General features: G+C 43.1%; 2 protein-coding genes across 2 annotated transcripts in view; both read left to right on the top strand.

Annotated features, from left to right (window-relative positions):
• Positions 1-2,599: 2,599 nt before the first annotated feature.
• The window catches only part of CPB2 (carboxypeptidase B2), a 34,403-nt gene continuing 14,123 nt past the window's right edge, over positions 2,600-22,879 (top strand). Inside the window, exons 1-6 of the mRNA XM_084767449.1 lie at positions 2,600-2,700; positions 12,417-12,492; positions 14,195-14,319; positions 17,508-17,616; positions 20,574-20,675; positions 22,189-22,293. Of these exons, the coding sequence (XP_084623575.1) occupies positions 2,630-2,700; positions 12,417-12,492; positions 14,195-14,319; positions 17,508-17,616; positions 20,574-20,675; positions 22,189-22,293 (588 nt within the window). The 5' untranslated portion in view covers positions 2,600-2,629. The remainder of the gene's footprint in view (positions 2,701-12,416; positions 12,493-14,194; positions 14,320-17,507; positions 17,617-20,573; positions 20,676-22,188; positions 22,294-22,879) is intronic.
• Positions 4,177-4,696, top strand: LOC311589206 (large ribosomal subunit protein eL32-like). The gene has a single exon (XM_084767508.1). It carries the CDS (start codon positions 4,253-4,255, stop codon positions 4,658-4,660), a length of 408 nt encoding a protein of 135 aa, XP_084623634.1. The 5' UTR covers positions 4,177-4,252; the 3' UTR covers positions 4,661-4,696.

The raw sequence follows: 22,879 nt of genomic DNA, 5'->3' as shown, positions 1-22,879 counted from the left end.
CACCACTCCTGGACCTAGGCTTTTCTATACCTGAAATTTTCTCTATTACCAGACTGGCCTTGATATCAGAGATCTGCTTGCCCATCTCCTGGGATTAAAGGCGTGTTTGTTATTCCAGCCAAATCGCACAGACTTAGAAGGTCTTTGGATGTAATATCTTGCCAGAGCAGCCATGTTCTGAATTTAAATTCTTCTATAACTTACTTTTGGTCACGATGCTTCCTTACAGTGATAGGAACACTAACAAGCAGATTCAGACACAAAGATCATAAAAGATCAAGCCACCCTATAGACCTAAATGAAATGTCCAGATTACTTCAGCAGAAAGAGATGCAATTCAAAATATATTGACTTCTATATTTCTTTAGGAAACACAGAACACAAAATATATAGCACAAAATTTATTACATTTGTCAAAATATCTTACCTCTTGGGCTAACAAAAGGCAAAATTCACGCATACATGTGTATATGTGCATATATGTGCATGCGCACACATACATATCCATGTGTATACACACAAACACATATATGCCCACATATATAAGCATTAAAACCAGCACATATATATTCCCAGAGACTGTGGCAGAATGCACAGGACTTGCATATGTCCAAGCTAGATGGGGTTCCAGTGCTGAGAGAAAGAGAAGTGGACACAAGCTCCCATATACTTAACCAAGAAGCTATTTCCAACAATGAAAAATTAGTTTTCTCCAGTGAAGTCTCACTGGGCATACCAACCACTCTTAAGGACAAGGCCCATGCCCAGCAGTGGGTGGACAACTCAAAATGAACTCAGTGGTATTTTTGTAGATTTTTTTGGTCTTATATTGCTTTGTTTGGGCAGTTTTTCCCCTAAACCTTACTCGTTTTTAGCTTGTATATTATGGTTTCTGATTTTGCGTTTTTATGAGTCTTGTGTGTTTGTGTCTTTCTTCTGCTTTCTCTTTGTTTTACTTTATTCTGGTTTGTTTGTTTTTTTTTCATTTGCTTTGTTTTCTAAGGAGAGAGGGGAGAATGGAGTTGGAAGGTTGGGGGCTGGGGATGATCTGGGGTGGGGGGAGATGAGGGAGTGGAAACCACGATCAGAATCTGCTGTACGAAAAGAAGTTTATTTTCAGTGAAAACGAACAGTTGCTTGGGCATCTCTCCCTCCTCTTCACCGTGTCTATTATTTACTAGAAACACGCATTTATTTGCTCTTGATTATGTGCCTCATTTAAATTTATGTTCCTGTATTTTGTCCATGTGAAAACATAGAATGGCCCTATACAGAAGCCTAATTCAAATACGTGTCTCTCCTTTGCCATTGCTACCCTGACATTTTTCCACACATGCCTGTGCTAGAGCAAACCCATTAATTTATAATCTATCCTTCCTCTCCCACAAATCAGCATTTTTTTTTTTAATGTGGAGACCCGTGCCAAATTCTGCCATGTCAGAAATCCTGACTTGTTCGTTATTTCTCGCGTCTCTGTATCCTACTTTTTCAATCCCCACTCCCTCTTTCAGGTGAACCATGATTCAATTTTTCCCTGCGGGCTGGGACCCGACATTTTTAATTTCTCTTTTGCTTTACAGAAGGACATTTTTAGTGGAGGTCACCTTAACCCACTGACTTGGTTTTGGTGATTTTAAATCTCAGACGAAATCTGCAACATCCATTTTTTTTTTTCCTTTCGTAAGTCCTTGTTGTGGAAAGAGTACTCTGCAAATTCTCCTGCCTTAACCTCAGGAACATTTAAGTGCATTTACCAGTTGGAATGTGGGGAGCTCTCAGACTCTGTCTGTTTACAGAGTGCAGGTGCACAACGGCGGGTGGTAGGCCTTGACTGAGACGGTGGCTACCGCGATGACGTTCTCTAAGCAAACATAATCCAGAACTGCCTAAACTCTACTGCTTGTACCAGCTCCCATGGCAGCCATGATGGCGAGCCTAGCATTCCCTATGGTTAAGGAAAGGTATTTTTTGATGCAGACTCTAGAATCCTCTACATGGACTCTGCTCCTGAGCTTGTTAAAGCCACAACCTCAAAAATCTCCCCTTATATCTTCACCTAAGTTGAAAATGTTAAAAAAAGACATGGTCAGGGGAAGATAGCTCTCTGGTCCTTAACATGGACCAGGATCTCATCAGTTTGGGGAATCAGATCACATCCTGCCATAGAACTTTCCAAGTCTCTTCCCTGAGGGATTAATCATTCTCTTAAGTGTGTCTACCCTGCTATCTACAGGCTACAACGCAGCTATAAGAGGCCAAGGATAGCTATGAATGAGGCCCAATACAAAAATCACAAATTTATTTAAAACATTATGAAATGTTTGAGTTTGTTTTGTTCAATTGTATGGACTTTATATATGACTGTCGTGTCACAATGTCAGGATTGAGACTGTCTAAACTAGACACAATGGTGGCCATCTATGGAGGTTCAGTCATCCAACAACCTAACTAATTGTATGCACATGTCTCTTTTAGACTGTGGAAATGGAAGCTAAGTCGACTGTGTTAGAGACACCCCAGGGCACCCACTTGTCACACTTTAACCAGTATGTAAAGAAGAATGTTGTGTAATCAGTTATCTGGGACTTTCTCCCTGGGGAATGTTGTTCCTCAACAAGTCACTGTGGGGATGAAGCTTTATGGCCTTGGGGTCCTGGCAGTCATCATCCTCTGTGAGCAGCATGGCCTCGCCTTTCAGAGGTAAGAGCCGGGGGCCTAGGTGGGGCTGGATCCTTCTCACTTCTTTACCTTTCACAGAGCAGAAGTAGTGTCCTTGGGTGGGGAGCAAACATATGAAGGACAGTTCTTCCAGAGACTTGAGGTGATCTGGGGATGTTAGGACATCACTAGATTTTTTTTTTTCATTTTTTGCTTACATTCTGCCACTGTGATAAGTATTTTCAGTGGTCATGGAGATGAAATAAATAATAAATGGGATCTCGATGAATTATTTGTATCCTCACATATCACATGATTTCTGTTCATACTGTCTTAGCACGTAGCTACGTCAGGTAAATAAATAATTCTTTATTTTCATCTTGTATGTAGAACACAGGAGGGAAAAGAAGGTAAAGGTATGAAATAGGTCTGGATCACACAGTTGTTGAGCACAGACCAGGAGAGGATCTTAGCTACCTCTTTATTTACTCAGGAGAGTGATTTCCTGAGGATATTTGAGCATAAGTGCATAGAACACAAATAAAGGCATACAGAGCACATAGGATAACAGTTGCAGCATAGGTGCCATGTTATAACTATTCATTGGCCAATGCTAAGATTGAAAATGTATACATAATTTTAGAATTTTTAAAACTTTTTCTTTGTTTTGCCTCTATAGCCCTTTTCTAGTTGTCTTTGAGACAGGTCCCTGTCTTCCCCTTACTAAGTTGCAGAGAGAGATGGCAGGGAGAGTATAGTACAGGTAGGGAAAAATTCTACCCATAAAAACCTTCTGTGAGTCATAAGGCCCATAGAATAAGCAATCATTCAGGTGATGCTGTATGTCTGACGCTGTATTCATAATAGCTGGTTAATTCTGTCTTGCATGATTGTCGAGTACCAAGCAGTAGATTCCATTGTGAAAAATGGCTATTAATAAATTGATACATGGGGCAGAATTGCTAGAACAGTTGGGTCTGTATTTTTTATTAATAGCCAAGTAAGTACGATCTCAAGATCTCTTTAGGGTTTAGTATTCCATAACTTGATGGTTATCTTTTTTTAAAAAAGAAAAGCAGGAGCGACTCTGATAGCATCACTTAACCCTGATCTGGTTACTGTAGAAGCAACATCATTGTCTGTAAGTGGAGGGATAAGAAAATCTGAAATTCTTTAGGAGTAGGTTTGACTTGTGTGGTGGGGGAGGGGGAGTGGGAGGGCACAGCATTGCTATTTCTTTAAATGCCTAGGACCCCTACACTCTAGGGCCCTGTCCTGTCCTCTCCTGCCCTCTCCTCACTGCCCCACCTCCATCAAATGGCTTCTCTATGTTGCCCAAGCTGACTCTGAATTTCTGATCTCCCGAGGAGATGTGGTTAGATTGCAGATGCACACTGAGCTAGCTTTGGAACACCATCACAATTCTATAGGGAAATAAATTAGGTAGGATGCTCATTGTAGCACAAAACACTGAAATAGTTTACCATATCTTTACAAAACCATCAAATCTATCCCATCATCCCTTGCGCGCTGCCGTCTCCTCCTTCTTCCTCAGAGCTACCTACGAGGTGGCTACCATCTCTTTTGCGGCATCATGGCTGCCCTCCGGCCTCTGGTGAAGCCCAAGATCATTAAAAAGAGGACTAAGAAGTTCATCAGGCACCAGTCAGACCGATATGTCAAAATTAAGAGAAACTGGTGGGAACCCAGAGGTATCGACAACAGGGTGCGGAGAAGATTCAAGGGCCAGATTCTGATACCCAACATTGGTTATGGGAGCAACAAGAAGACCAAGCACATGCTGCCTAGGGACTTCCAGAAGTTTCTGGTCCACAATGTCAAGGATCTGGAAGTGCTTCTGATGTGCAACAAATCTTACTGTGCTGAGATTGCTCACAGTGTTTCCTCCAAGAACCGAAAAGCCATCGTAGATAGAGCAGCACAGCTGGCCCTCAGAGTCACCAATCCCAACGCCAGGCTGCGCAGTGAAGAAAATGAGTAGAGGGCTTGAGTGCGTGTTTTATTTGTGTTTAAATAAAACCACAAAACTGCAACAACAACAACAACAACAACAATAATAATAATAATAAAAGAGGCAGACAAAAAGAAATGGTGAAGACACGAGCAAGAAAATTCCCTTGCACATGGTTTTTACTTTTTTTGTTTGTTTGTTTTTGGCTGTGGCATGTACTCTGAAATCTATAGATACTTATGCTTGAAGAGTGGAATGAGAAATTTGTTACAGTTTAGCTAAATAATATTACTACATAGGAAACATGTAGCACTTGTGTATACCTGGAGGACCCACCTGTGGGAGACAGGGAAAGGAGCCAGCAGCCATGTCAGAGACAGGAGTATCTCTGAGCTCTGAACTCTCAGATGAGCGCCCCACTCCCCACAGTGTTTCTGAGCTCTGCTTTTTCAGGAGTAACCTATTACTACCACTAAAAGAGAAATCTAATTTCACTCAGAGTGACAGCGTTTGATAAATTCTCGTTTCTGGGGGTTAGAACTTAAGCCTTTCCAGAAAGCATTAGCCAGCTGGCATTCCCCTGAAGCCTTTCTCTGCTATCATTTTCCTAATAACAGTTTGTGTTCAAGCAATCTCCTCTGGCTGGCTTGTAGGCGCATAGTGATAACTCTCATCAGTGGAGTGCCCTGGAACGGCAACAACAAGACAGCTTTCTTAAAGGCATAAATACCATCTGCCAAAGAGAAAGGCAGCTGAAGCCCACATTTCCACAGTCAGTTGATTTTAAAGGCCAGATACGAGAAATGGTAAAAACAACAACAACAACAACAACAACAACAACAACAACAACAACAAAACTAGCAAGACTCTTGTAAACAAAGTCATTAGTTGAATTATGCAATGATTGCCTTAGTGCAGCCTGTGAGCCCAGCCAGTGGAAAAAGAAGCGAGGAACATGGATGGCACAGAAGAGAAGGTTTGGAGAGGAGAGCATGGAGGGCACCACAGGCCACAGCACATCTGCTTTTTGTTGACATCGTGTTCTGGCTGGGTACCCAATACCAGTTATTCTTTTTCAGGTATTAGTTACAGATAGATTCTTTTCATCTCAAGGAACAGACCACCAGTGGCCTCAAACACTGCAAAAGCATATAACATCTCTTCAAACAACTCAGTCTAGTGCACCCACCTTGATTTGGAGTTAGTCTAAGGCTCCAGATGCCCAGAGTGGAGTTATCAGTGTGGACCCTGCAGCCGATAGCCCTTGGAACGTCTGAGCATCCCTTTTGGCATTGTTCAGAGTAGCTTGAGTCAACCGCCACAGGACTCTTGCAAAAAACGAATCACGATCCCTCTAGCCCAGTGGTTCTCAACCTCCCTAATGCCATGACCCTTTTATAAAGTTCCTTATGCTGTGCTGACACACAACCATAAAGTTATTTTTGTAGTTACTTCATAGCTGTTATTTTGTTACTGTTATTAATCGTAATATAAAATATCAGATAAACAGGCTGACATGTGATTCCCCCAAAGAGGTCACGACCCACAGGTTAAGAACTACTGCTTTAGACACTTCCTAGTATCCTGGAGTGACAGGGGTGAAAGTCTGGGTATAAGTACTGACTCCAGTCTGGAAGCTAGGCAATGGAGTGTGACTTTTGGTTGTGACAGTTTGTCGTCAGTCCCTCTCCTTGCCTCTTTGACATACTTTGATTGTAAAGATTGCGCAATGGTTTTACTGGCTTCTCACCTGTCTCGGCCCTGGGAATGTTGTGTTCTGACCACCCCGGGTCTCGCTGAAGGTCATGTCTTTTCTGTTTACTACTCCAGCTTTGTTGCTCACTACAGCAACTGCACCGGGCCTCTTGCCGCCTGGAACTTACAGAAGCGGGGTCTGTTGCTGTCAGGAAGCTCCGGTCTGAGGCACAGTGCCCTACACTGGCTCTGTGAATCTACTACACTTCCTTAGCTGGCTTCCAGGACAGTAGCAAGGGTTAAAGTCGTGGCATAGCCTGGCAGTGGAAATTCTGGGCATGACGTGGGAAGGAAAGTGGCCGTTCCCTAAAGGGGGTACTCTTGACCATGGTGATGGGTTTGGCCTTCCAGTTAGGTCTTTGGAAAGGGTCCCGACCTGCTGCTGGGATGGTCGTTAGGCCCTTGGCTTTACACTAACTAAACTAAAAATAGTAGAATTGGCATGGCACATAGTTAAGGGGACAGCTGTTCACAGAATGAGGCGAGTGAGGATAAATACATGTGCAAGGGTGGCGCTCTGTTTATCATAGTGATAAGGGACAAACAGAGAAGCCCCACAGCACTGGATCCATAGTGCCTTCTTTAGTCAAGGAAGGTTGTAGTTATTGTTTTGCTTTGGTTTTTCTCAGTAAATAAAATTCTAAGATTTCTTTTTAATTTTTTTTTTTAAGAAGAAAGGAGTTAGAGAGAAAACTCTGAAATTATGCCACCTAGAGAAATATCTCTAGCTCGTCAGTGGTTTCCCTTCCATGCATTCCTTAGGTGTTTGTGTCTCTGTGTGTAATTCTACATTAGCTCAATGCCCTAATTATTTTTGAAAAATTTTAGATCAACCGATCTCTCTCCTCCTCTTTCTTTCTTCTTGTTTGTTTTGGTTTTGTGACAGGATCTCTTCATATATGGCTCAGAACTCACATGTAGACCAGGCTATCTTCGAACTCACAGAGATACACCTGCCTCTGTATCTCAAGTGCTGAGATTAAAGACTTTAGCTACTACACCTTTCTTTTTAAAACTATTGTAATTAGCTGGGCAAGGTGGTGAATGCCTTCAATCCTAGCATCCGAGAGGCAGAGGCAGGCAGATTTAGGGTCAGTCTGACCCACATAGTGAGTTCCAGAACAGCCAGAGCTACATAGTGAGACCCTATCTCAGAAAACAAAAGCAAACAGACAATGGTAATGTACAAGGCTCTGGATCTGTGCTCTCTTCTCCTCAAACAGTCGTACAAGCTAGAGTTCACAAAATAGTCTTTGTTTATTCATAACTTTCTCCTGCTTTTAATATATAGTAGTTTTCTTTCTCTTTTCTAAATTAGTTTTTCAAAAATAGGGTCATATTTCAGTTCGCATCATCTTGTTTCACTGCTTTATAATAAACCATGGAAATCATCCCCCAAGTTAACTGCTATAAATCAAACCCATTCGTTATAACTGGAAAATGCCCTAGGATATCTGCACATGTGTTTCCAGTTATTGACACTTTGAATAATGATTCAATGCATAGCCTTGAACATACGCCCTTAGGCAGCGGCTGAATGGATTATGCTAAACCTGTACCAGGGATGGACATCAAATTTCCCAGCCTATTGCTCTGAGCTACCTTTCTTCTTCTCAGCAGTGTCCAGAATTCAGAATCATTTTATCGGAGTTCTCCAAACAAAAGCATCCTCTACCATAGCGCATGTTTCTCTCCTTACTCCTAGTCACTAATGATGAAGTCCAAGTTTATCAGTGTGCTTTCAAAGCCTTCTCTATGGAAGGGTTTCCAGAGATCTTTACGTGAATTTTTACGTGACCCCGGGTACATAGGTATATAAAATAGACATAGAAAGATAGCATCTACCAAAAACAAGTCATAAAGAAATTTGTTTTAAAACAATGTCTCAGTATACGTAGAATCTTATTATTTAATAAAGATGACAACAAATTCTTCGCAAACTAATGTTTAATTTTGCACAAAGCCCTAAATGCTGCCAGAACATTTGATACTACAGGCTACAGGGTGTTTTCAACTTTCTCTGTGTTAATCAATATTCTAATTTTATGCAGTCAATGCTGAGAATGTGCTTCTTGTAAATACTTCTTAGAAAATGGGAGAAACATGTTAGAACCATTTTAGAAATTGTTGGAAATTCTGTCCTGACCCCAAGCCAAAATTCACTTCATGGCTTTTTCTGAAACTTGAGTCAATGACTCAAATGGCAAGTTTTAAAATCAAATATCCTAACACAACACAATCCGAAGGTTACACCGATGTGTGGATGTTGAGGAAGACATATCGACCCTTTGTTTTCAGTAGTTAAACCATCGTGTTTTTAATAGGAGCAGAAATCTACCATGCACTGCAGTTCATGAAAATAGAATAGTTGGGAATCTGAGTTGAAGTGTTTCTGGACAATCCATGAAATTACGTGGTCTGAGGGCACGTGTTGTGTGTTCAGAGCCACCGCTGCAGTGAAGCCACGTCACGCCACACAGGAAGGCGCTACCACAAACACTCCGGATTCATCTGGTGTTTGGTTTTAGATTAATCTTTGGTCTTCATGCCTTCAGAAACCTTTTACTGGTGCCAAAGTTTTAGGAGCTCCGCACTGTTACACAGCCTCTGACTCAGCCCATGCTTTAAAGAGGAGGAGATACAGAAGATTGACATACCCTCCTAAACTTGTTTCTGTTTGGTTCCTATTCTTCTCCAGTCCTGAACACCCCCATGTATTACACTTGGAAGAAGGAGTGGGTTGCCATTTCCCCAGCAGAACCCTATGACCTCCTGCGTTCAGCCTCAGCCAGCCTAACTTAGTCAATCTACCCTTATATCTTAGTTAAGGTTATTACTGCTGTGATGAAACACCATGACCAAAAGTAACCTGCGGAGGAAAGAGTTTGTTTGGCTCGAGGCAGGAACTCAAGCAGGGCACACACCTGGGGGGGCAGGAGCTGATGCAGAGGCCATGGAGGATGCTGCAGTGCTGCTTACTGTCTTGCTGTTCATGTCTTACTCAGCCTGCTTTCTTATAGAACTCAGGACCACAAGCCCAGGGCTGGCCCCACCCACACTAGGCTGGGCCCTCCCTTATCAGTCACTAATAAGAAAATGCCCTACAGGCTTGCCTACAGCCTGATTTTATCGAGACATTTTTCTCCATTGAGGTTCCCTCCTCTTAGATGACTATAGCTCATGTCAAGGTGACATAAAACCGGCCGGCACAGCTTCAGTGGAGCCTTTGCTGGTAATGTCCCCCGAGCTATTATAACCTCTTCTGTACTTTTGTAGTTCGTGGTACATTTCTTCTCTAATAAAATCTTTTATTCAATGTAATTTTAGGGGGCTGGAGAGTGGTTCAGAGCTTAAGCACAGTTGATGCTTTCACAGATGCTACCATGACGGGAACCTGTTTCCTCACTTATACTTGGTGTATCCCTTCCTGCTGTGCAACACTTGCTAGGACTTAAGGGTCCCTAGTGGTGCTTGTACAGTCTGGGCAATGCATTCATGTGACTCAGTCTCACTTTACTTTGTTTGCAAACCACTTACTCAGAGAGGGAGGGTTTCCTAGCAGATTCATTTCTGCAGCTCACCATCGAATTTTGCTGTAGGAGATAATAAAATAAAGAGAAAAAGAAAGCAGTAGCCGAGAGATTGCCGGTATGTATGGAATATGTGAACGGCAGTAGGGTTAGCAGGTTTAAGTTATGTGTCCGGCAGTGGTGGCGCACAGGAACGCAAATCTCTGAGCTCTAGGCCAGCCTGGTCTACAGAGAAAGTTACAGGATAGTCAGGGCTACACAGACAAACCCTATCTGAGAAATTAAAAAATGAAAAGAAATAAAATAAAGTAAAATTAAGCTACATCCATGGCATTTTCCAAAGGATGGGTTTTTTTTTCCTTTTTATTTTTGGACAAATATTATCATCAAAATATAAAAACACGTACTTTTAAAATCAGAACAAAAATATTTCTCTCCTTGCTTTATTTTAAATCTAGTCTTTAGAGCTGGCTGTGTGGTGCATGGCTGGAAATGGCTCTGTAGCCCAGGCTGGTCTCAGGGTAGTTTTCTCTCAGCCTTGAAAGTGCTTGAAATGAGAGGGTACACCATGACACCTGGCCTGGAGGTGGCTTTCTTAAGTAGGGTGATGAGTTCACAGGTATCCTTTTTCTAATGTAATACTCTCTAAACTAGTATTAACACAAATGTTCTCTTTTTTCTTCTCTAAAATTTTTTTATTAATTTATTCATATTACATCTCAATTGTTAGCCCTTCCCTTGTATCCTCCTATTCCTCCCTCCTTCCCGCTTCCCCCCTTCTCCCCTCCCCTTTGTCTGTGCTTGAGGGAGACCTCCTCCCCCTATATATGCTCTTAGGGTATCAAGTCTCTTCTTGGTAACTTGTTATCCTTCCTCTGAGTACCGCCAGGCCTCCCCATCCAGGGGACATGGTCAGAAAAGGGGCACCAGAGTTCGTGTGAGAGATCTCACTCTCCACTCAATGGTGGAGAATATCATGTTTATCGGCTAGGTCCTGGTAGGGGTTCGAAGTTTACTGCCTATATTCTCCTTGGCTGGTGTCTTAGTTTGAGGAGGACCCCAGGACCCAGATACGCCTGTCAGAGCCACAAATGTTCTCTTATGTCTCAAATACTTGATATTCTGTTGCTATGAACTGACATAGCACTCCTATCTATTTGTGGGATACAGTGGCAGGTTTGGCTACACAGGCACACTGCCTACTCAGGATACTTAGCATGTCCTTTCTTCACAGGCATTTCCTTTATTTGTGAAAATATTCAAATCCTCTCTTCTATCTGTGAGAATTTACAGCACAATCTTGTTTATCATAGTCACCACCGTGTGGCAGAACACCAAAGTTTACGTCATCTAACCTGTTGGTCAGCCTCTCTCTACCCCACCTCCTCCTACACTTCTCAGCTTCTCTGGTAACCACTTTTCTGCTCCCTCCTTCCTTGAGATCTCCCCTGGAGTCCACATGCAGACAAGATCACATAGTGCTTGCCTCTCTGTGCCTGGCTTGTTTCACTTAACATAATCTCTGTTAGCCTACATGACAGGATCTCGGATTTTAATTTTTTTTCTTTTAGATTCCCTTATTTATTTTATGTGGATGAGTGTTTTGCTGGCCCCATATGTATGTGCATGCACTACGTCAGTGCCTGGGGCCTGCAGCAGTCTGAAGAAGGTTTCACATCCCCTGGAACTAGAGTGGCATATGATCGTGAGCTCCCATGTTAGTGCTGGGGATTGAACCTGGGTCCTCAGCAAGAGCAACAAATGCTCTTAACCACTGAGCCATCTGTCCAGCTCCAAGGATCTCATTCTTTTTAATGACTGGATATTATTCCATTGTGTGTATATGTGTATTTATGACATTTTCTTTATCGACTTATCCACTGATGGACACTCAGACTGACTGCACAGCAGTGAGGAGCACTGCAACCAATGTGAGAATGTGCATGTCTCTTTGACACACTAATTTCATTTCCACATGCCCGTCAGGATTGTCGGATCATATTCTTGCTGAATTGTATTTATTTATTTATTTATTAGATTTTCAAGGCAGAGTTTCTCTGTGTAGTCTTGGCTGTCCTGGACTCACTTTGCAGACCAGGCTGGCCTCGAACTCACAGCAATCTGCCTGCCTCTGCCTCCTAAGTGCTGGAATTAAGGGCTTGTGTCACTATGCCTGGCTCTATCTTTATTTTTTAAAGCAAACACTTGTGCTGCTTTTCATAAAGGCTCTGCTTACTCTCATTCCCAGAGACAGCGAACTAGCATTCTGCATTCTCCATGTGAAAAAAATAAAAGCAAATTTGTTATTTGTCGTACACAGAAGGGAGAGGAAAGAGAGTAGGGCTATGGGAAAAACACTGCTAACCTTTCACACTGAGTGTGCCTGTGCCCTGAGGCTCTTTACGATTTGTTTCTGTCTAGTAATGACCTAGAAATTCCTTCAGTAAAACGTGCGCCGTTTTCATGTTGCTATTTAACCAGAACCATGTTTTCTTCCCCAGCGGCCAGGTTCTGTCTGCTCTTCCTAGAACCTCGAGACAAGTTCAGGTGCTTCAGAATCTGACTACAACCTATGAGGTAACCCCCTAACTTAAGCTTACATTAGCTTCTCCCCTGTGAGCATTGTGACCTCCCCCCCCCCCCCCGCACTCCTCCCCCACTGCCCCCTCTCCCCTTCTACCCCCCCCCCCCCCGCACCCACTCCAGTCTGTCTATATGGATCTAGCTATAACCAATGGCCTTTGGTTTCCAGAATCAAACCTTTATCTGTGTGAAATTAGGTTTTCAGTCACTGTCCTGGCATTACCTCAAAGCTGTAAGCATATCAGCCCAAAGCTGTCACACTATAACAGAAGTTTAACAGTGTTCTGCTTGTAAAACTGTGGTTCTTAGCCAAGGAGTAGTAGGCACAGAAGCCATAAGGAAACATTTATTAAAATGTCTGTGTCTGGGCCCCACCTCCCCAGGAAGCCCAAGATGTGGAAGAACAGCAGGTAGCAGAGAATAAATGAGCTCGTGTTCCTAAGTGCTCTCTGGGAGACAGAGATCAGATCAGTTTGGAGGTGCAGTCAGCAAGTCAGCTTGCTATGTGTAAAAAACGGGGAGAAAAAGCCAAAGCCAGAGGTTGTGGAGGCACCTTCATTGCAGGAGTGAGAGGGTGTGTGCTGACTCAGCAAGGAGGAGGGGCCTGGTTATATTTTCAGACTGCAGAGCGATTCCCAGGTCAGGCAGGCATAGCTTTGCTTTAGCAGACTCCCTTGTTATGGGAATCCCACTTATGGGGGGAATGGCCCTGCAGGAACACACTTACAGTGCGCAGGCCTCTTGAGCAGCAGCCCTGGGCAGCAAGGCCTCAGCCTGAGGTGTGTCCCATGGGTGGCTGCTAGGGAATCACCTGTGCCTCTGGCAGGCACAGAGCTGAGTGGAACATGGTAGTGGCCCTCTCACAAGGTAAAATGAAACTAGAGAAAGGATCAAAAACCTCATCACTTGGTTCTGTTCCTTGTTTATTTTCCACTTTTATTCTTTAGCTTAAAACCAACCAACTAACCAACTAACCAACCAACCAACCAACCAACCAGCCTGAGTTTCGTTTTGACATTTTCATACATACATCCCAGCTCAGTGTCCTCATTTACTTCAGAATCTCACTGCTTATTCTGAGACTGGGAAGATGATTTTAGACAAACTAGCTATGATCCTTAATTGGCTAGTCTTTGCAAAGAAAATGATAACATCTGCCTGGTTGATAGTCTAATGAGCAAAGTTGATATTCTAATGAGTGGCGGAAATGAATGCGAACACACTTTGGAGAAGTGCAGCAGAATGAGAAAAATGTAAATATTCAGAGGCATTGGATGAAAGAGAGAGACACTAACGTGATAGTAGTACCAAACACATGGAATCCTTACTAAGTGAAATCAGTGCGCAATCCAACTTCTTCCGGGAGAGAATTTCGTTTTTCTCTTAGGCACCTAAAATACGCATCCAGCGCCCCGGTGGAGCTGTAAATGTATTCATCTTCTCATCAAATACTAAGCGTCTGATGTGTTCCAGGGCCTGTTTGGCAGCTAGAGTGACAGTGGTTAAAAAGAACTCGCTGAAAATTGAGTGCTTATGTTACTGTGTAGGGGGTGGAGATTGGCTGGGAGGCGTCCTTGTCACCGCCCTTTTAGAGACAAGGCTTCTGCCAGCCTAACTATAGGTGCAACTGATGTAAACAACTCAGCTTTCAATTCCCTCCCCTCCCCTGCCCCCCCCCCCCCCCCAGAAACTGTAGGTGGTTCTCTGGCAGCCAGTGACAGCTGAGTTCATTAAGAAGAAAAAAGAAGTGCACTTTTTTGTGAACGCGTCTGATGTCAACAGTGTTAAAACCCATTTAAATGTGAGCGGCGTTCTATTTAGGTAGGTACCCTTTGCTACCGACAGCTGTGACAACACCTACTGCGGCTCTGACCAAGATGGCGTAATTACTTTGTGGGAAAATCCAGTGCGTTAAAAATGGTGTGGTGGCAATTTCTGAGACAGGTTGGTAGTAAGACCCAATACCCAACTCAGGGATAAGTGGTTTAACCTCTTATCACTTCAGTCCTTCATACCTCAAATGATCCAGTTAACTAATATTCCTCACAAATGTGCTCAGCTGCTTAAGTGTTTAGTTAATTCCACATGTAGCGAAGTTGACCAACAAGAAAAGCCATTGTGGAAGAGTTTAATGTGGCGCACAGGCCATCATGGCAGGCAGAGCAAGGCGGCATCCACAGTCAGGAATGCAGAAAGCGATGAATGCTGCTGCTGACCCCTTTTCTTCTTTTTATTCAGCCCTAGACCCCAACCCATGGAATACCACCACCCACACTTAGGATAGGCCTTCCTGTCTCAGTTAACCTAATGTAGAAAATCCCTCATGTGCCCAGACATCTTTTCCCCCAGTGATTCTACAGACTTCCAGGTTGACAAGAAGCATTATACCTTGGTAGGCTTTGGGATATCTCCTGGAAAAGGAGATTCTGTCACAAATCCTTTCTTCTCAAAGTTAGCAAATGTTTGTGAAGATCCAGCCTTCAACAAGACAGATAACACTGCAGTTTGGTACTGATACTTTTTTTTTTTTTCCGAGGCAGAGTTTCTCTGTGTTAGCCTTTGCCGTCCGGGACTTGCCTTGTAGACCAGGCTGGCCTCGAACAGTGATCCACCTGCCTCTGCCTCCTGAGTGCTGGGATTAAAGGCGTGTACCACCACACCTGCCTGGCACTGATAGTTAATCACCTAGTGTACACTGGAGATAAAATAACCCTGGCCATGCATCTTAAGTGATTTAAAAGTGTTAAAACAAAACAAAACAGTATATTGGGTTGTTGCAGAGTATTTTATCTCATTGTGAACCCTGAGATTGTGAACTGTAAAAATGTGTTTCTCGTTTGGTGGTTGAGCCCTAACACACACCTTTAAGCGAAGAACTTCCCCAGCACACACCTTTAATTCAAGAGCGTTCTGTACATAGGATTTAATAAAGTTGACCCTAGGTCAAGAGGCAGACCAAGAAACCAGCTAACAGGAACTAAAGAATAGGAGGGACTTTGAGTTGAAGGGTTTTTATATCATTGTGGATAAGAAAATGGGCGCTTTTAGGCTTTTGATCTTTGAGCTAACAAGCCTTTGGCCTTGGGTGTTTGTTTGTTTTTTCCTTTTCCTCTTGGGCTGTCAGCTGAGCTAGTAAGCTTTTCGGGTGTTTCCTTCTGAGATGTGAGCTGAATAGGAAGGTCAATTGGGCACTTCATCTGCCTCTCTGAGTTTAGCAGGTTTTTACTCCAGTATCTGGATCCTGAGTCTTCTTTGGTAAAATCAAACAGTTGTGATATTCTTTTCTTTTTCTTTCTTTCTTTCTTTCTTTCTTTCTTTCTTTCTTTCTTTCTTTCTTCTCTTTAACAACACTGGGTGCTGTTTCTGTTCAGAATCCATTCCCTCTTTTATATCTCTGGACTACTTTTTCCTCTCCTGACACACTGTCCACGAGCCAGAGTCCCCCTGCTGTCCTTTGTACTTCTTGAGACCATGGTCTTATGTGTGACAATAGGCACCCTCTGTGTAACATGCTGGGAGAAGTGTTGATGGTTTATTAGAGGTATTTACTGTACCTCAGTACAAGAACTGTACTGAGCCAAGCCACACATTGTTACACTTGTCCTTGTAAAACTGGGCAAGGTAGATACTGTTCCCAGAGACGGATGAAAATTGTTTAAAGATTCATTTATTTTTATTTTATGGGTATTTTGCCTGCATGTATAACTATGAACCACTTGTGTGCAGTGCCCTCAGAGTCCAGAAGAGGGCATCAAATCCCATGAACTGGAGAGAGAGATGTTTGTGAGCTGCCATGTGGGTTCTGGGAACTGAAACCCTGTCCTCTGCTGGAGCAGCCAGCTCTGCATCATCTCTTCAGCCCTGGTGTGTGTGAGGGGGGATGCGGGTGAGGGGGGGGGAGCAGGAGGTGATTTACAAGGAAACTTTGCAAAGTCAGCCAGTTGAAATATGACGGAGGCAGAAGGCAGACTCAGAATATCCAGACATCGAAATCGTGGCTTTTAGCCATTGGCCTAAATAAAGAACTTTTTATTAGTATGAGAGCTCATTCCAAATTGTTCATGTCAGCTGATGGATAGGGCTGATCAAGCACTTGCCTTGTTAGCAGGGTAAGCAGGCTAACAGTCTCAATCTAACCTTTCCCTGCATCTTGACTTGGCAAAAGTTTGCTCATGTTTCATTCTGCAGAACATCTGGAATCCACCATAAAAAAACAAGAAAGAAAGGTGGCCTGCTTCTCCTGTGTCCTCCACTGAAAACAGATCTTGTTCTGGACTGCAGCAGATTGAATGTTTCATAGTTGAGCCAGATTTCTGTTGCTGTGATAAACATCAAGACCAAAACAGCAACCTGAGAAAGAAAGGGTTTATTTAATCTTACATATTATGGTCCATCATTGAGGGATGTCAAGGCAGGAGCTCAATGCAGGAACTTGCAGCAGTAAAACCACAGAAGATTATTGCTTACTGGGCTTACTGTCGGGATCATATTCAGTGACCTTTGTTGAACGGCCCTGGCTCACCTGCCTAGGGATGGTACCACTTGCAGTGGGCTTGGCCTTCTTACAAGCAACTAGCAATCCAAAACAACAAAAAGCCCCCATCGGATTGCCCATAAGCCAATCTGGTGGAGGTGGTTCTTCAATTTGAGGCTGCCTTTCCCCAGGTGTGTCAGTTGACAGCCAACTTCAGCCATCACGTTTGTCATAGAAAGCGCACTGGAGAACCACAGTCCAGAAGCATCGATGTTGGTAGACCGAGATCTAGGCAACCCTGAAGGTGTGAGCCTCATACTCTCTCCACAGTGTCCACAGGGCTCTGCTAACAGGGCCGGTGGGTCCGTCCTATCTCAGTATGCATTCAGCTGTGTTGTTTTACTTGCCAAACTGCTCTTTAGACCTGCTGCTGGCAACTCTCCCACAAGCTCACATACTGTGGCTGCAATGGGCCACGTGGGAAGGCCAGCCAGCGCTGTGCTTGGAAACCGCTCACCTTCTGTTTCATCCTCAGCGTCCTGGTGAACGATGTGGAAGATCTAATTCAACAGCAGACTTCCAATGACACGGTCAGCCCCCGGGCCTCCTCCTCATACTACGAACAGTATCATTCACTAAATGAAGTAAGTTATCCCGCCACTCCTCAAAGGGGCCGTTTGCATGTGGCCAGCATTGCCGTTTCAAGGAATCGTGACCAACTAAGGGCTTATTTTTTTTAATCACACTTGGTTGATTAAATGGTGATAATTCATCCTTTGGGAAGGTTGCCCCCATACTTGATAAACAGGCTCTACAAAGGCATGCGGATCTAAGACTAAGTGTCGCTGGCATCTCTGGGGAAAATACTGAAGAAAATATTGAATGCTAATAACAACGGAAAATAAAAGAATAAGACTGCTATGCTGAAACTGGTAAAATTACTGCAATCGCTCATGTATCTTTGAGCCATTACCTGAATTGTATCCTTAATGAATAATCATTAGATTATTCATTTAATTCATATAATTAAAGTGATGCATTCACTTATATTAAAATGCTACAGATGAATGCATTTTATCCTTCTGGGTAGGAACCTTTAAATCAGGATGTCTTTGATTAGATGCCTAAAAATTGGCAGAAGCCACATCTTAAACTTGGGTAACAAGAATCAGTTTTATATTTGATCTTTGAAATCATCTGTTTCTTTCCAGTTGGTTAATGCAGAACTCAGTCTGCTTCTAGAGCCTATATGCCTGGCTGATTGATGGGGGTGTTATATTGTCACACCCCCGAATTATTTCTCTTTAGCATCCTACAGCTATTTATTCTACATAGGCCACTTCCTCCTAGCACCTGTCACTAGTGATGGGTGACAAACTTGATGCAATGAAGCTAGGTAGAAGTGGCTTGAAACACAGAAGATGAGTGTGATGCCACTGCATTGACCTTGATGGGCAGAGGGGTAGACCTTAAACAGGAGGACTTCAAAATACATTAAAAAATTTTTTTTTCCGGAAAGTTATGTTGTCTTACAAACAAACACCATGACTACATTCATTTGCTAGGGAGTCCATAGCAAACAATACAGAGTGCCTAGAAATTTATTTGGTCATATTTCTGAAGGCAAGAAGTCCAAGGTCAAAGTGTTGGCAGGTTTTTGGTTTCCTTTTGAGGCCTCTTTCTGTGACTTGTAGACAATTATTTCCTGGTCCTCAAATGCTGTTCTAGTTTGCTTTCTACTGCTGTGATCAACGTCGTGACCAAGCAACTTGGGGAGAAAAGGATTTTTTTCTTATGCTACCCAGAACCACCTGTGCAAGGATGGCACCGCGCCCAGTGGACTGGACCATTCTCTCAGTTCAAAAGGAAGAAAGTGCCCTACATACTTGTCTACAGCCGTTTGATGGAGGCGGGTTTTTTTGCTCTTGTTTTCAGTTGAGGGTCCTCTTCTCAGATAACTCTAGCTTATGTTAAAGTTGACATAAAACCACCCAGGACGTGTGGCTTTTCTCTGAACCTTCACGCCTGTCCCCTTCCATCTGAATCTCTCCTTCTTTTAAAGACAGCAGTTGGACGGGCTCCAACAGTCACATTCTTTGGTTCCAGTTGGGGAAATACAGTGTATCGTCACCGTGGCATTTTCAGAAAGTATTTTAAACTTCTCCAAATCCTTTCTAAGAGACACATGGGAAATGTGGTGCTATTACTCTCAGGAAATTCTTTTCTCTCTTCCCTTCTCCTACTTATGGTCACCTCCACCCAAGAAGGTCTAGTAAGCTCATCAATGAAGCTGACTGGATGCAAGTCTGTTGGAAGAAATCTGCTGAATCAACAGGGCTACCACACTGATTAATCCATGTTGGACTTTCCTCAGATACAATCGGCTCTGGATAAGAAACGTAGGAGACAGGAGTCTAGTGAACAACCCTCCCAACATACTGCCCTTTCCCCAGTGTTAGGATTAAACATGCAGGCTGTAGTGCCCAACTCTTACACAGGTGATGGTGATCTGAACCCAAGTCCTCACACTTGCTTGGCAACAGTACTATAGCAACAGTTACTATAGCAACAGTAACCTCCCTTGCCCTGAATATCTTTTTTTTAAGCCCCATAATGTGAGCTCCAGGACGCTTGGTAGGAGGACTGCAATACAGAGCCTCAATGTGATGAGACTTTAAAACAGGGTTCTCAATCTTTCCTACACTGCAACTCTTTAACACAGTTCCTTGTGTTGTGGCGACCCCCAACCATAAAATTATTTTTGTTGTTACTTCATAACTGTAATTTTGCTACTGTTATGAATTGTAATGTAAATTTTTTTAGAGAGAGAGGTTTGCCAAAGAAGTTGTGACCCACAAGTTGAGAACCACTGCTCTAAAAAAAACAAAAAAGAAAAAACCAAAACCCTCTGGAGTAAGGGATAGTGGCTTAAGACCATAACTTCAGCATTCAGAAGGCTGAGGGAGGAAGTTCAAGACCAGCCTGCATTATATAGTGAGATTCTGTCTCAAAAGACAAAACAACAAAAAGCCTAAAGTATAGCTCGGTGGGAGAATGTCCATCTATCATGTACAAGGCCCAGAATTCTATCCTTAGAACTAGAAAATGAATAAAAAATGTCTGGGCTGGAGAGATGGCTCAGCAGTTAAGAGCACCAGCTGCTCTTCCATGGAACCTGGCTTCAATTCCCAGCACCCACATGGTGGCTCACAACTGTCTGCAACTCCAGTTTCAAAGAATTCAATGCCCTCTTCTGGCCTCCAAGGGTATCCAAGTGGTGCACAGACATATACTCATAGACATAAAATAAAAATTAAATCGAAGCCAGTAATGTCCAAGGCCACATTTGAAAGATTAACTCTGTGCTCTCTGCTTTTTAGAGCTATTTTAGCTTTTCCCTAATCCTTAGAACTTATCAAAACTCTGCTTTTATTCCTTTTCAGCAAGGGAAATATCCCATCCATCCCAACGGTTTTCGGTTCTTCACTTCCTTTATAGCAGAGAACGGTACCTGTCTGTGCGGAAGCTGCCTATTTCCTGTGTCGGGGGCATCCTTTGACTTGCTTGTCCCGTGACTAATCTGTGGCTTCTGCTCACATAGATCTATTCTTGGATAGAAGTTATAACTGAACGGTATCCTGACATGCTCCAGAAAATCTTCATTGGATCGTCATATGAGAAGCACCCACTTTACGTTTTAAAGGTACGTGAGGAGAGTCACTTAGAGGGGGAGATTCGCTCTCCAACGGTGTTTGTTATGACCTAGTTCCACTTTTCCTCGAGTTCTGAAAGTATTTTTATTTCAAGCATTTCTTAACTGTAATATCCAGTGACTCAGGGATAAAGTACTTTTAATTTTCTTCCCCTTGAGTAATGAGTTTATTCTTGTGAAGCGCAGCTCTGGAATCTGCACCTCCTGTTTCCGCGGCTTCAGCTGCCACACTCATAAGATGAAGGGAGTAGCCTGGGCTACTCCTCAAGCCCTTGTTCTATTTATACCACTACCTCCCTCCCATTGGCCGGGAGAGAGCTGTGCTTGGACAAACAGAAGCCGAGCTTTTGAAACCAAAGTAGGAGCGGAGCCACCAAACCGTGTAAGGAGAGAGAGTAGGGCAGCACAGCAGCTTCTGCTCGGCCATGCCCCATGTGGCTATTCACTTTCAGCCCGCAGAATCCTGTGGGAGGGAATTTGATTTTTGAAGGTTAGTTGCAAAAATAATTTCAGGTTATGCAAATAAGGGAGAAAAGTGATAAAAATTATTGAAGATGTAGAATGACAAAAAGAAGAAGAAAAGAGGTAATTATCTCCATCTATATCAATGTAGGAGTCTCTCTCTCTCTCTCTCTCTCTCTCTCTCTCTCTCTCTCTCTCTCTCTCTCTCTCTCTCCCCCCTCCCCCCCCCACACTAATGCTGCCCATATGTGGATGGATATAGGTCCATCTGCTGGAGCATGGTAGACTTTCAGGGGCCTCTTTCCTGGAGAAAACTACCTCTCCCTCCCTCAGCGGCCATCAGTTGCCAACTTCCTCCTCAGCTAAAGGCGGGACTTCCTGAGCCTTTCCTCCAATCACACTGGGATTTTATCTGGCTCAACCTCGAGAATCCTTCTAAAGACCTCAGAGGTCACTGTGTGAAACTGATTGTTCTTGCTCCACAGGGTTGACACCCTGTACTAGGCCTCCATCCTGTGCATGAGGTCAAAGCCCCTGTCCCTAATCTAATGGTACCAGTTGTATGAATCAAATGGTGATGTGTTCATCCTTTGGGGGAGAAGTGGAGAAATAATATGTGCACAAAAAGTGTACTCCATGGGGAAAATTTAGGGAGTTTGTATTTCTGAAGTCTCTATCCTTCCCATGGACAACTGCCCACCAGCAAACACCATTTACCTCTGAGGAGTAAAGATATTCTTAAAGCAGCAAGTCTCTGCTTCTTTTTCTGTCTACCTGCCTATGTAGTCCTGGGCCAGAGGACTTAAACAGACCTGACTTCAAAATCACTCCCAATTCACACATGCATCAGACCCAAGCAACTTCCCCTTTCATCCCACCAGCCTTTCAGTTTGCATTGCAAATTTTCAAGAGAACAGTGCATATGCAGCAAGTCCATTGAAAGGTTGGAGTAAAAGAAAGAAAAGATGGGGATATGTTGTTTGTGTAATTTATTTATTTATTTATTGTTTGCTTGTTTGTGTGTGTATGTGTGTGTATGCAGGTTTCAGGAAAGGAACAAACAGCCAAAAATGCCATATGGATTGACTGTGGAATCCATGCGAGAGAGTGGATCTCACCAGCTTTCTGCTTGTGGTTCGTAGGCTACGTAAGTACCTAAGTACTGGTACTTCCCATGGGCCAGTGTTTTTCCGCAAGGGATCACCAGAATCAGAATCAACCGGGTTCTAATTAAGCTACATTTTCCCACATCATCCTGAAATTCTTGGTTCATGTTTTACAAGCGAAGCTTAGAAAACTGTAGTGCCCACACTGAATGATAGTTAAGAAACAACATATTATTGGGTGGTAAGCTTCCTAAGCAGGAAAAACATATTTGAAGCAACTGCCTTTTCAGTCCTAATCATCATTATCATCATCATCATCATCATCATCATCATCATCATCATCAATCATCACTTTGGTTTGAACTGTCTGGACATCTTTTGCCACATCCCATCCTTGGGAACTGAACATGAGGCAAACATTTACAGAACAGATAATGCATTTCCAGGTGCCATAATAAAAAAAAGTCTCCTCGTGAAGAATGGATTGTCATTAAGAGAAAGCCATACACAAGACAAGGAGTATGGCCTAAAAGTGGCATGTAGGAAGGCTCTAGGCCTCCATAATGAATAAAAACAGTAAGATTATGCTTCTAATCCTATATATAATGCCATCCACTTTGATTAACA

The sequence above is a fragment of the Acomys minous genome (genome assembly GCF_964271855.1).
Source record: "Acomys minous genome assembly, chromosome: 18".
Lineage (NCBI taxonomy): Eukaryota > Metazoa > Chordata > Mammalia > Rodentia > Muridae > Acomys > Acomys minous.
This window is presented reverse-complemented; position numbering and strand designations above follow the sequence as displayed.

Bases quoted from the DNA above. Each gene is read 5' to 3' on its own strand.
- LOC311589206 (XM_084767508.1), top strand. From the start codon at position 4,253: ATGGCTGCCCTCCGGCCTCTGGTGAAGCCCAAGATCATTAAAAAGAGG.